Raw genomic sequence first — 15,226 nt, 5'->3', positions numbered from 1 at the left:
TAGCTGCCCGGATGGCAGAGGTCTCCGGCATGGAAGTCGCCTTCATGTACCACTGAACAGCTCTAATAGGAATGAAAGGGCACCCACCTCCAACAGTGCATCTAGATCTCCCTAATACAATCCGGGGTTAACCCCTGAAAATTGACTAAACGCGGGACTAGAAGGTGACAGGGTGAAATGGGGCTAAAGGCTGTGAAAGAGTAGTCATATGTCAGTTTAGAAAGTAAACATCAGTTGTGGTTCCTTTCGACATTTAACCCAGGGCTTGTGTAAGTACAGTGTGAAAAGGGGTTAAGCCAGCAGTCAAGACATTCAGACCAGTCCAGAACAAGCTAGTCAGATTATCTAAATTACGTAAGAGCACACCCAAAATAAAGGCACTTGGAGAGTACATACCTTGCAAGGCAGCTGGATTGTGAATGGTTGAAGTTAGTTTGTTAGATATGACAGACACATGATTAATCTAATCATCTGCCAAGTGTTTTTTGAAAGTGCTTGCCCTTTTCCAAACAGTTTTGGTGATGATTTCCCAGATTGTTCTGTGTAACAAACCATCTGGCGTGTCAGGTTAGCACAGACTTCAACCAAGGCAGAATGACTTATCTCACAATGTTAATGAAAGTGAAAAATAATTTGTTTATCTGCCCCATGATTTGGATCCGCTCCAAACTTTATGAACTTCTTCCTTGGCCCATGCTACACTTTTCCATCAAATTTTTCATAATCCCGCTGACAGACAAACAAATGGCCCAGAAAACAATCTCCTTGACAGTGGTAGTAAACCACTAACGGCAGAATAAAACTCTGCAAGTACAACAGGTCAAAGTTACCATGACGTCAGTCTGTACTCTGTGAGGAATGTTCACAACAAGCAGTTTGAGTAATAATTTATTACTTAAGTTTTGCTTTAATAGTGTTTTTTTTCTTGCCACGAGCAGCTTTTAGCAGTCACACATTTTCAGATGTCAGTGTATACCATGTCTGTAATAATTTATACGTCTATGTCAGTAAATTCAGGTTCTTTGGGTTTTGTGTAGCATTTACAGTGGCATGCAAAGCCACAGTGATTTTCCACCATGCTCCGCTGAACTGTACAAACTAGGAAGCAGCTTGTGCTCAAGGTGCCCTAGTAAGACATCAGGGGGGAGAAATGCATAGGTGATACAATTGATTGTAATCTCAATGAAGCAAACAGTCAACAGGGCTTTCTGGCACCAGGCTCTGGAGGCTATAATGGAGGTGGCGTTCAGTGTATAGCTGGGTTCGCTCAGCATCGATCGGTGTTCATTAACCCCTGCTGGCTCCTCATCCATCATTCTGACTCCACTGTTTCTATTGTTCCGCTGCACAGTGCGTACTTCGTAGGATTATCTGGGTGATCCTCATCCTCCCCCCACCATTTCCTCTCCAGTTCTTTCTTCGTTCATGACAGATAATTTGGTCTGTGCAGTTTTTGCTTCCTTTTTTATTCTCATTCATAAGCTTTGTTACAAGAGACAAATTTGCAGAAACTTCAGCACAGGTCTTATCACACTTTGAATGTATTAAAACTAAGCTTGATTAGAGATGATCAGGTTCCCAAAGTACTGACTGTTCCCATTAACCACCCCCCCATCATAGACGTGGCTTGCAACATCTGACAAATCACTATTCCAGCTCTGTCTTTGTGCATACGTTTAGTTTGTGAAACTGTCTCTGGCCCAAGTGATCACAATTGACAATGTAAAGCCCGTGAGGATTCATGGATTTAAAATCAAGTGGATTTGCATTGATTTTTCCGCCACATAAAGAGACTCGGAAATTCCTCTGCCGCTTTCCACGTTCAGTGGATGACAGTCAGTACCAGAAGGAACAGCAGCGAATGAATAGATCTCTTTGTAGTTTTGTTAAATAATTAATGAAATCATTCATTCTTTAGGCTGATATGTGTAAACATAAATGTCTTGTATGTCCTTACTCTAGTTACAAGATCAGGGTCAGGTTAGCCATGTAAAGGTTTTATTGCTTTTACTTGCAAAAACTTGAGATTTGCTTCCTGTGTATCACAGGAAATGTAGTAATGTAGCATACAGTAGAACTGCTCAGTCAGACAGGAACAAGATATTTATCTTTTGTGTTTGATTCGAAAGAAGTGGGTGAAGATTGGATCTGTAAACCCGCATCACATTACCGGATAATCTCAGCTGAACATTGGTACCGACTAAGGTGTGGCCCAAAACGCCTGTAGTGTGGCGCCGGCATTGCCGAGCTCTGGAGATATCAGCTGTAGAGATGTCTGCTGTCTCTTGAATATGATGGAACTAGATCGGACTCGGCTTGTGGTGCTCAGAGTGCCAAAAAATACATTTGAAACTGCAATGTCTCTTTCCAGAAATCATGACCCGGTTTCTCAAGATAATCCACGGACCTTGTGAGCATTTCCAAGTCAGAATTATTTTCAGTCTGCTACTACACCCACCAACTGTATCACTGTGCAGATGGAAACATCTACTCATGGACCAGGAGAACATCATAAATGCAAGCCTATCACCCATGAGTAGATCCATGCTTCCTTCTAGGCAGTGATATGATTGTCAGACAGTAGACAGAAAATAGTCCCTACATGGCGGGGCTGGAGCCTATCCCAGCTGACACTGGGCGAGAGGTGGGGTTACACCCTGGACAGTCCAGTTCATTATGACTTTGTGCCACCCGATGAACCTAGGTCTAATATCAACTTCCCTTTGAGCAACAGGTAGCATAGAGTGGGTTTATGAGATTTTCACTGAAAACAGCAACCTGGTGTGGTTTGTAAAAGGGGCCAACAAGAGCCGAAAACCAAACAATGAGCTGAAACGCTCCATGGAAATCCATAGATTCACCCAGCTGGAGTAAAATTCTCTGAGGGTTTGTTACATGGAAGACCCATTTCACATTACTCAATAGTCATTTGAACCATTGTGTACCACAGCATTGTTTTACATCATATTGTGTTCATTTGAAGGCATGAATTTCTGGGTTGTACATCAGAAGAGAACACTGGTCAGGCTCTGTATTAACTGGACTACAACCAGTATTCCAGTTCTTTCAAAAACAGTATAATTCAGTGGATTTTTGTACACGGTTGTCTGTTTGTTGGTTGTTGTTGTTTGGTGACCTCCAGTTTTGTAGGTATGAAACAAAGATGAACCTTAACAGTATTGTCTCACTAACAGCCTGTAGGATTAAGGAAGGAAGTGCTGCTAGAATCAATGTTTCCATGGTAATGTAACTCCTGCCATGGATTGCAAATATTGTCCTGAAGTAATGTCTCTGCAGCATCATTTCTTGGGCCAGTCCGAAGGTGTGATGGTCACACCAGCGTGTTTTATGTAATCACTGCTCAGTTGATATTCCGTCTCATACCCATCACTCTAGCTGCATATGTGCTTATCGTTTGGCTGTAGGGCCTCGCAGAAAGTCCTGACAGCTGAATCATGTGCACAGAATGCTGATATCGACATTTTTTTTTACTGGAAGGAGAAGAGATTTGTTTCATTTGATCTCGTCACAGTGCGGGGAGGGGTTCGCCGTGCCAGAAGTGTTTATTAGCATCAGAGAAGCCGCCTTCTCCAGCTCTCTCCGCCTGCCAAGGTGTTCGGCGCAGATACAGGCCGACACTGACGGGAGCATGTTAGCGATTAGAACACGAGCCAACTCCCAGCACATGGACAGCAATTGACCTCTGGGAAGTCTGGAGGAGGGGGAATATTTTGATGTTATGTATGGAGTAGTAGAAGGGTAAAACAGATCTTAAAATGCAGAGATAGACAAGCCTCATATATTCAGTGTTGCTTTTGTTTTACAGGTTTCAAACAAAAATGACTCACTCTTTATTTTACAGAACACTAATAAGACTTCAGAAATCTTTGTATCAAATTAAGAAAAAAACTGTTCTTTATCAGTCGGTATTAGATTTTTATTAAACTTATTAGACGGTAATTAGTGACTCATTACAACAGAACTGTACTGTAAACTAAAGCGTATTGTTTCAAACTGTTAGCCATTTTTTAGACTTTATAAGGTTGTAATTACAGACACATTATAACATACTGTACTGTAAACTAAAGCATATTGTTTCAAACTGTTAGACCCTCATTAGACTTTATAAGGTTGTAATTATAGGCACATTATAACAGAAATGTACTGTAAACTAAAGTGTATTGTTTCTTACTGTTAGACCCTTAGTACATAGATGGTAAGTAAAGACACATTACAACAGAACTGTACTGTAAACTAAAGGTGTATTAATTCCCACTGTTACACCTTTATTAGACTTTATTAAGGTGTAATATGGGCAGTGCAGTGGTTAGCACTGTTAGCACCTCACAGCAAGGTTATGAGTTTGAATCCCCCAGCTGGCTGGAGGGGCTTTGGCAGGACCTTTCCATGCAGAGTTTCTCCTTGTGTCCAGGTGGGTTCTCTCCAGGTACTCTGGCTTTATCCCACAGTGCAAAGACTTGCAGCACAACAGGTTAACTGATAACTCTAAATTGCCCGTAGGTGTAAATGTGAGCGTGAATGGTTTTCTGTCTCTATGTGTCTATGTCCTGGTGACTTCTCCACTGTGTAACCCCACCTCTCACCCAATGTCAGCTGGGATAGGCTCCAGCCCCGCCATGACCCATCAGGATAAGTGGTTATGGACAATGGATGGATGAATAGAGTGTAATATGGGACACATTACAACAGAACTGAATGGAAAACAGAGAAATCACATATCTGTTACTTCCCCATTTAAAAACTTTATGTGAACAACCAAAGGCCAAAATTATACCAATAGCAGAATATTTTGTCTAAGGGTGACTGCACAGACTTGTAATACTGTAGGCAGATTGTTATGTGCTGTTATGTGTTTTTAGTGTACTGTAAAATAAAATTAAACCCACTAATGTAGCAAAAATGGAACTGGAAAACTGTTAGAGGTTTTCATCCTAGCTCCATTTTTCAAAAACAACATCAGTGTGTGAAGCAGGCGAACCGTCCCTGAGCGAGAATCCTCGCATGTGGATATGTCTGTAAGGCATCCAGAACTGTGCTGGACTTTGCCAGCCGTTTTGATTGCCTTTTTTGCTTCCCTAACATTTGATTTATTAAACCTGCTGTTACTAAAAAATGAATCACAAGCGAGGAAGGCCGACGCAGGCTCACTCACACTAGACCTTTCCCCATTCTTTGCGAGCTAGGCGCTGTGTTTTACTCTCCGCCTGAGATCGGATGAAAATTTAATGCTCCTTGTGGGTAAATTGGGCAGCCCGTGATGTAAACTTTGCATCATGCCCGTTGGTTAATGCATAGAAGCTGGCAAATTGCATGAATTAAGTCCAGCACTGCTTAGATATCAATTGGCTGATGCGTATTAAACTTAGTATTTGGCACTGGCATCATCAGGTCTTAAATTGTGCATCAGAGGTTGGTGAAGAATGGCAAATTAACCTGTATTGAGTGGGTTTAAAATCCCAATGAATAATTGAAACAAGACTTTGAATAATTAAAATCGACCTTGTAGTCCTTCACATTAGAGTGGAGGTTCCTCTGATTGCTGTTGTTGTTTTTAATCTTGTTATTTCCATATGAATGCCTCTAAGGCTACATGGTGAGAAAAGCGTGGTTTTGGTTGGCTTCAACCGCCTGAAAGACAATGAAAATGAGCACAAATTTACATCTGCGCACAAATACACAACAAATTAAGCAGCATCCATCTCTCTGTCCCCCCTCTTTTCCCTTGCAGACACGCACAAACAGCAAGGTGTCAATCCGCTAGCAGCTACAGTCTGTATTGAAACACAGTGTTTATGCCGAATTCGGCGTGCCAAGAGAGAAGCAGAGGGTGCCAGTTTGTTTGCTGTTACTGCCAGCCAACCTTGACTTCAAAGCAGTCTGTTGAAGTGAACTTCCACATCAAAATAGAACTGCATTTGCAAAAACAACCCATGGTCATTGCCAGCGGGTCTTTAGCAGGAATCGCCATCTGAGCATGTCACCAATTCGAGATTTAAGTCCTGTGGTCTGCAGCTCGGGGGCAAATGTTGCTTCTGATCCTGACTGACTGAACAGCCTGAGATCAGGGGGATGGAATTCTGTTTTAGGGTGGATTTTCCCTTACAGGATAACCCACTTATTACAACATGAGTCTTATTGTTGTAGTTTAGCCCTCATTGCTATTGGTAATAAAAGCCTGCCATTTTTGTTCCTGATTTTTGGGAATGTGATGTCATTGCTAAAAAGAGGCTTGACGTAACAAGAAACAACCCTTGTCAGATGATTAGGCAGGTTGTAAATATACCTCTATCTGGAATGAAAAACAAACCATGAAATTATAATATATTAATACATAATGGATAAGGGCTGTCACAATATCAGATTTTGACTACATGATTATCCTCACCAGAAGAATTCACATTATTGCTATATTTATAGACATTATGAAAAAATTCTAGAGGTCAAATTGATCTTTACTGCAACTTACTGGTTATTGTGTATTTTGTCTCTTTTGTCCCCAACATGTGAATTATTATCATGATATCAATATTTAATTTTCTGGGTTAATTTTCAGGGTTATTATCAATACTGGCATATTGTGACACCCCTATAATGGATGTTATGAATCACATTCTACAGGCCGACTTCCTGGCTCAACTATCAACTTTAACTTATTATATGGAGTTGGTACAACTTTCTGTTGTCCACGCAATCAGTTTTGCAGCCTGAGTCTCATGGGTATATCTAAGCTGCCTTCACGGGCCTGGCTTCAGGATGGGAGTACCCCTTCCTCTAATCTGACCCAGATAGCTTTTTCCCCAAGTTACCACTCCATAAGGCTTTTTGAGTCATGTCCTGACCTCTTTCCTAGGATTTGCTGAGTTTCTTTCCCTTTTCCTAACCTAATTCAAGCAAACCTAACATTTTGGTGCTGCTGCTCCTTAAAGGCATGAATATACTCCCAAACGGATAGTGGCGTGGACAGCTGTGGACACCACAGACACATAATACTTCTGTTTATACTACATTAGTTCATTTGGAGGATGCGTTCCACACGTGTACAAACGATATTCCATAGCTTGTTACGGTCATTGCGGTCTCATGGACAAGTCTACATGGTCACAACAAATTTGGCAGAGCACAGAGCCTACACAAACACCTTCTGATGATGAACTATACATCACATGGACCCTAATAGACCCTTGTGTACTCCCTACGTACTCAGTATAATTTTAGTTTAAGGCCTCTTGTATTACTTCTGCATGACCCCTCACCTGGGGCCAATGTTCCTTGGGTACGCCCTCCAGGGATTTTTTCCTCTGGCACCACAGATCCTAGTGGTGGTGATTCTTCGAGGTAGAGCCTGGAGGTGAAACTACTGATTTAGCAGTCACTCAACATCCAGATGCTCATCTATGGCTTTGGGTAATGACATAAAGTTTTCTTTAAGGATGGCTGGGCTCACCCTGAGACATCCAGAGGCAAGTTGGAATAGAACCACTGTTTCTGCAAGTCAGAAAGAGCTAGTTGAGATAATTCAGTCATCTAATTTGGATACTTCCTGGACATGTTCTTGTGGAGGTACTCTGGGCACATTCAACTGGAAGGAGATGCTGAGGAAGACCCAGAACAGGCCAGAGGCATTAAGTGTCACCTGCGGCCCAGAAACGCCTCGGGATGCCCCAGGAAGAACTGAAAGATGCAGCCTGGGAGAAGGACATGCTTAATCTAGATGGAAGGATGGATGATACAAGCCGTTTTTTTCATCGAATGACTCATTGTTCCCAGCTTCATCAAACTTCATTTCAGTGATCTTTCAACATTTTGGATTATGTTGAGTACATTTCTATTGAATTTGAAAGAGGTGACTGAAAAGGTTAAAAATAAAGAGCCAATGATCCTTAGAACCTGTGGCAGACCCAGAACATGCTGGAGGCATTAAGTATCACCTCTGGCTCAGGAACACCTCAGGATGCCCCAGGAAGAGTTGGGGGACACAGCTAGGGAGAAGGACTTACTTGGTCTGGATGGATGGATGGATGGACACCCTGTTTTATCATCTATCCTCTCATTGTTTCCTGGTTCATCAAACTTTATTTTACTGATTTTGCAATCTCTTGACATCATTCCACATCTTAGCAGTTACTTTGAGTACAATTCTATCATACATGAGAGAATCGACTGCGAAAAGGATGACAATAAGAGCTATCACACTTAACTGAATGATCCTTTAAGTCTGACATCCTCTCAGAACATCCAGTCTATAATGTTCTTCTCATGTGGTGCACATAAGGATGTATAGGGGAGGTATTCCTACTCCACTTCTGTGTGTGTCTCTCTGTGGAAGAGTGTGTTCCTGTGCACGAATATGTTCAGCGCTTCACTGTAGTCTTGGATTTATGCACCCGTGAAGAGTCTGTGAGTGTGTGTGTGTGTGTGTGTGTGTGTGTGTGTGTTCCCGTCGCCCATGAGGAACAGCCCGAGGGAGGCTAACACACTGTAACAGAGCGAGGCAATGAGCCAGGATCACTGTTGGGTTCCACTGGGAAATAACATGTAAAGAGCCGCCTGTCAGTGCGGGGGCGAGCCCAGGGAAATAACCCGGGATTGGTGCGAACCTCTGCCGTCTCTCTCTGATGTTAATTCCCCATACTGGGCAAACACACACATTTCACATGTACAAACTCACATGCTGCTGCTTCGTCTGTTTCTTTCTCATATATCACACAATGCATGGATAACATTTCCCTACCGCAGAAACGGTAATCCAATTTTTACACACATACACACACAGTGATACCCTCACATCTTACAGTTCCCCCCATGGTGCACCCGCCCTGGAGACGCACACTGTAGAACACTGACTGACACGCTCATATCTCTTCCTGCAGTGTCTCTCATACGCTCACACTCCCCTCCCGAGGCCCAAATAGTCGAGCAGTGACATCTGTCTTTGTAGTGCGATTGCCTCCATTGCAACGCCAATGGAACTGTTGCACGTTTTCTCTGCTGTTCATCATTACTTTACGTTATTACTAAAAGATGTCCCATGGAGCAGCAGCAGTGGGAGAGCCGCGGGATCATATCACACCAGTTCAAGGCGGGGGGGGGGTTGTGATTTCTGCGTCACTTGCATGCAAATGTTGAGCCTCTGGGCAGATTCGGTCCGGCGTTCTAACTGAAGCAGATCATGTTAATGATGACGAGGATAAAGATAATGAAATGGAGAGTGTGGGCACATGATGCCTCAGTGTAAGAGCAACTTAGACTAAAGAAAAATCTAGTGACACATAATATCTACATCAAGTGCTGTTTTTGTCTTGTGCAGCAGGTGGATTGGTTTGTTCAGCAGACGTAACATTAAGACATGTTGAACCTGAACTCACTCTTTGGAGGAAACAAGTGAATAAAGAGATCTGGAATGTTTTTCTTTCATAGAAAAGCCAAAATCAGTCTTAACTTCTCTCTCTGTGCCTCCTGACCTCCCCACTGTCTGTGGTACTTTAGCTCAAAGCCCATTGGTTCCTACTTAAGATGTAAATCTTTAAAAACAGGTCACATATATATATAGTGTTCTTCCAAAAAAGCCTCTTTTCAGAATAGCTTGGCGCTGTAGTGTTTAAAACATGCTTCCAGCATAGCGGGTGAGTGAAATTTAATTCCAGTGTGCACATCATTCTATGTGCAATATGAATATTCCCTCAGTGCACTGGTGTAAATTCAACTGCTGAGTCTCCTTATGTTGTGTATCCTGTTTTTATGTTTCCCCTGTTTATAGTGTTCCTATTTTTATTTTTATATTTCCTCTGTTTAATGTTTAAGTGTCCTCTTGCTTATATATATTTAATTTTTTTTATTGATGCTTCTTTATATTTTTTACTATCCACTTTGCTGCTGTCACACTAAATTTCCTCATTGAGGGACTATAAAGGAATGTCTTTATCTTCTCTTATCTCTTAGCCATGTGAATGGCATTGTTGGATGACTGGGCACTGTACTGTCTTTTTCATGCTAATTAGCAATGTTAGCACAAGTATATTGGCTAGAACCTTAATTAACATGTAAATGAACAGTTAGGTAATGTAATTAACTATTAGGTAATGCTTATGACTAGACTTGGGCAATATAGTATTGTATTGTGATATAGGATTTGATATTGTGACAGATTTTGGATATATACATATATTGTGATATGTCATAAGTGCAGCTTTTAAAGGCTGCGTTACAGTAAAGTGATGTCATTTTTTTTTAACTTACCAGACTGTTCTAGCTGTTTTATTATTTATCTTTACCCACTTAGTCATTATATTAACATTACATTTAAAAAAAACTCATTGGTTGTCATATTTTGTGAAAGCACCAATAGTCATCCTTACAGTATCGCCGCAAAATGAACATTCAAAAATATTGTGATTTTTACACATTTTATCACTTTGGCCACTTCCATCTTGGAGTACACAGCCGTCAGCCACAGCCTACATCATCAATAATTATTGATCTCGACCGATACGAAACTTCACTATCATGACAGGTTTCTCAACTATATCTCCCAGGTGTATTTATGACTGTATTAACTAATATTAATAGCATTTTTACAAACTATTAATGTATAATTAATCCTGCAATATCGGCACAATAAGGGCTTGCCTTTAAGCCAGCTTTATTTTACAATTTACAATTTCATTTAGCAGATGGTCTTTTCCAATGTGATGTACATGATGACCTACATGAGAGGTGATACAACACGAGCAAGAATCTAATCAGGAGAGAACAACACAAATAAGTGTCATGAAGCAAAATTCAAGTGTGATAGGACGTTGGTGCCTACAGGCAGTGCAAGTGGCAATGCAAAGGGTGCATTAGATGGATTGGATTTTTTTTTTTTGAATATCTTGTGCAGTCAATCAAGTGAAAAGGTGTTCATGAAAGAGTTGGGTCTTCCACTAGCTTCCAGTAGCTCATTCCACTATTGGGGAGCCACAAAATGGAAGAGTCTAGTTAGCGACCATTGGCCCTGTTCTGGTGGTTGAATCAGGTGTCTTTCATTGGCAGAGCACAGTGAGCGAGAGGGAGCGAAAACCTGAATGAGAGAATTCAGGTAGCTGTTGTTGTTTTGTAGCCAGCTGTCAGGGTTTTGAATTCGGCCAGTGACTGGAAGCCAGTGGGGCGATCTGAACAGCGGGATGACGCATGCCGATTGAAAACCAGATGTGCCACTGCATTCTGGATCATCTGTAGAGGTCTGAACATTCATGTGGGGAGGCCTGCCAGTAATGAGTTGCAGTAGTCAATGCATAATATTACAAGAGCCTGTGCCAGGAGTTGTGCTGCATGCTCAGATAGGAAGGGTCCTGATGTTGTTCAGGGAAAACCAGCATGACTGAGCAATTGAGGCCATGTGGACCTTGAAGGTTAGTTGGTTGCTGATTGTGACGGCTAGGTTTCAGGCAGGTGTGAGCTGGGTGGAGCTGGCTTTGTGTTTTTACACTAACAAAGGAGCGCCGGTGTAAAGCTGCCCCAGTTTGTCCTTTTACACAGTGAGCCGGCATTGTGGAACCAAAAGAGGCATGACATAATGCAGCAGCACGCTGGTCAACAAGTGATTCTGCTTGTCTGCTCTTTTCTAATCACACACAGAGCTGGTAACCTCATGGATGTTTCCACAATCAGCTGTCGGAAGTAAAAAGTTTCCAGTCCAATTTACAACTTGTGAATGAAATGTGTAGTGGTTCCATGGTGTAATGGTTAGCACTCTGGACTCTGAATCCAGCGATCCGAGTTCAAATCTCGGTGGGACCTGCTACAAGGCCTTGTGGGCTGTCAGGTTGAACAAGCTGAAACAGCAAAGCAAGGTAGTCCTTTAGTGGAGGCATGTTTATTGGGATGGCAAGGACTTAGCAGGAGAGACCTGAAGGTCGCCGATTCAAGTCTCTCACTCTGACATCTCTCTGATGCATGAGTCCTGTTTGTGCGTGTATATGTAAAATTACAACAAAATGAAAAATGTAATTTCTCCTTCTCAATACATGGACTGTGGATGCTCCCCAAAAAGTTGGCTAATTTTAACGGAAAGGCTGGCCTTGCAATTTTAGCAAATGTTACTCAAATGGAAGTAAATATGGGTTTGACAAGGACTGTTTTCAACCACAGATTTTGTGGCCATGAGCATTTATGGCAGCAAAAATAAACAGTGCCCATTTGCATTGCAATGAAGAAACTGCCATCCATGCATGTCTCAACATGTTTCCTTATTGCATGCTAATGGTGTGGTAATAATAAGTAGTTCCATTTTTTAGCTGTATAGGAAGTACTTGTTCAAAGGATCCTTTAAGTGGTGGTATTGGTATTTTCATACAATTTGTAGGCAGCGATTTAAAAAGAAAATGAATATCACCAACATTCCTGAATCTGATTCCGATACCTGAGCCTTGGTCAATACAGAGCACTGGTCTGATAGGAGCGAGTGCAGAATTTGCCATCCGGGATGCTGCTGGAATGTAACAGGATCCTATTTGGGGGCTATTACTTTACATGCGATCAGTGCACCGACTTGTGTATTCACCGATACGCAATCCAGCATTTTAGGCTACATCAACAGACATTACAGCTACAGCTATCGGACCACCCGACTCTAAATGTACCGATTGTTTCTTTTGTTGTTTAACACACAGTGAGACATAATCTATGGTCTTTTGCAGCCTGAACACACAGGAAGTTGTTGACAATAAGAAACTTAACTCTATATTGTTTCTGTTTTACTGATTATATCTTCACCACTTCTTTTCCTCTCTCCCTGGCAGATAACAGCTTTTGATGAGCTCCAGGCTGACTTCAAGGTGCCGATTGATCAGGGCAACCCGCTCCATGCGGTAGGTTCACTCTCCCTGCTCATTTCCATTCCTTCCCCCGACATGTTTCCTTAGATTACTCTCTTGTTTATGTGTGGAGGGCAATTGTCGACCCATGTGGAAAACAATCTCAATCAATTTATTGAGTGGCGCATTAATACAGAACACCACATCAGGAGGTCCTCTGTCTCATCTTTCACACTCCGTGTCTTCCCCAGTCTATATTCCTCTACTTTCTTTCTTTCTCCATTAATTTTAAATCAAGCAGCTGCCAGCGTGCTAGTTTTGTCCGCCCTCCTCTCCTCACTTCCTGGCTCTGGAGCTCTCCTATTACAGGGCTTCAGGCCAAAACATCAAGTATGAATGAATCATCTTTTACCAACAAATCCTTGAATCCAAATATAAATAAAATACAAGCAACAAGACAAACAAGGAATCTAGAGTTGGTCTGTTCCTGCAGACACTTAACGTTCCCAATGCGCAGCCTTCTACTGAAACCGAAACCCTCGTAGCTCCAGCTAGGATCTGATATAGCAGAGGACAACATTCCCCTAAAACTGCAAACTCTCTGGGTGCACATCTGCACACACCGTTGACTACTGACTATTACAGACTGCTCACGAAGCTGCATAACTTAAAACTCAATGTTAAAATTCAGTCCTGAGACATCACTGTCCTGTGCTGGACTTACTTTAACACTCCCATTCACTGGACATTAGTTTTGCAGGGTCACCGTGTGGGAGAAGGTCTGATTCACTGCTTCCCAACCTTTTCTCTTTGGATTCCCCTCCTACTTGTATCTAAGGAAAGCTGAGCCCCCCCAGCCCAAACACAGACTTTTGTATAAATTGCATGGTTTGTGAAGGTGCTGGAAATTCTTGAAAACAATTTATTTTAAATGTAGTGTTTGTGGATCATCTGTAAAAAGTTTGAAAAGTGCTTGGATTTTGGATAAAGCATTTTAAATTTTAATGGCATTACTATCTTAATAAATTGCAGCCTGACTAAATTAGTTAGTTAACTTTTCAGATAAAGAAAGAATCAGATATTCACTGAGCCAGACTGTATATTATTAAGCATTAACTGATAAGAATTCAACCAATTAAACATGTATTAATCAATAATTAATTCGTAGTTTGAAATGGTGTTAATTGTTTCTCATTTGTCATAGCTTTGTCTGGTGGAGCCATTTATTTATCAATTAATTTATTTATTGAAATAAGAAAAAAAGAGGAAAAAAATCAAGAAAAAAGAGTGAAAAAATTAGATTAAAATGTGTGTAATTAACTATTAATGATTCATCAATTAATCAGATGTTAGCATTTCCTACTATCGGTTAAAGAAAATGCAGAACCCTTAAAGGGAGCCAAGTGTATTTACAGACAGGTGACACATTTTGAAACATGAAACATTGTCATATTTTTCTTTATTTTGTCTCCCATCTGTAGAATTCTGTCACAAAACATAATTTTGGTTGATAATAGAACAATAACATCTGATTTAATGCGATGACGAGGTGAAATAATCATTTTGTATATAAATGGTGCTGGAAAAACTTGAAAATGCACCTTTAAAATGCTTGAAAAGTGCTTCAATTAAAAAAAAAAAGTGTACGCACCCTGAAATTGTGATTTTAGTTGACGTGCAAATCAGATTTTGAGGACCTCAGAACAGACAAGGTCTTAAGGACCCTGAGTGATTTCTAGCGAACCCCTAAGGGGCGCCCAGACCCCAGGTTGGGAACCAATGGTCCAATTTAATCTAAAAAAAACACTAGACTGATATCAATCTTGCTTGTCAAATTGTGAGCCACGCTGATATGATGTAAATAGAAAAAATAGGACTTCCTCATTTCCGATTTGTGATTCTGTAAAGAATTTCAAATTGCAGTAAAATAATCTACAGTGTATATCTGATGTTATTTTCCCAACAGCCCAACAACAAATAGTGGGAAAGGAGAGGCTGAAATGAATATATCATCTGATGCCTGGGGAGAAGTATACATTCCATTTTATACTGTTTACTTCACTACATTTCAGAGGGAAATACTGTACTTTTCACTCCAGGATATTTATCTGAAAGCTATAGTTACATAAAAAAAACGTATGAAGCTGTGAAAATCATTCATTGTTAAAGGAGCAATATGTAGCCATTGTGCATAAAGAAAGAGTACTGCAGTCCAAATATCGAGCTGGAGCCATAAACTATATTAAATAGGCTGTAATCCTGTTTAATATATGACCTGTGGATGAAGGGAGTTGTCTCCCTGCGCCGCCTCCTCTCCAGACGTGGCAGAGACAGACAGGCTGCACGAGCTCCATAGGAGCGCGGGATGCAGGCTGCCTCGTAAATTGACAATAACAAGCGACGACGATGCC

At 41.3% G+C, this 15,226-nt stretch overlaps 1 protein-coding gene and 1 non-coding gene across 5 annotated transcripts in view; both read left to right on the top strand.

Annotated features, from left to right (window-relative positions):
- cnih3 (cornichon family AMPA receptor auxiliary protein 3) overlaps positions 1–15,226 on the top strand; it is a 123,876-nt gene that overhangs the window by 12,787 nt on the left and 95,863 nt on the right. For all 4 annotated transcript variants that reach the window (XR_014771941.1, XM_084737882.1, XM_084737880.1 and 1 more), the window contains exon 2: positions 12,801–12,869. Coding sequence is in view for 3 of the 4 variants with exons in the window: in XM_084737882.1 (XP_084594008.1) it covers positions 12,801–12,869 (69 nt within the window). In the remaining variant the exon portion in view is untranslated. The remainder of the gene's footprint in view (positions 1–12,800; positions 12,870–15,226) is intronic.
- On the top strand, positions 11,728–11,799 carry trnaq-cug (transfer RNA glutamine (anticodon CUG)). The gene has a single exon. It is a non-coding gene; the product is annotated as a tRNA-Gln (tRNA).

Source organism: Lutjanus erythropterus, chromosome 15, assembly GCF_056507025.1.
Source record: "Lutjanus erythropterus isolate fLutEry1 chromosome 15, fLutEry1.hap2, whole genome shotgun sequence".
Classification (NCBI taxonomy): Eukaryota; Metazoa; Chordata; class Actinopteri; order Lutjaniformes; family Lutjanidae; genus Lutjanus; species Lutjanus erythropterus.
Note: the sequence above shows the minus strand (reverse complement) of the source record. Positions and strands in the feature narration are given on the sequence as shown.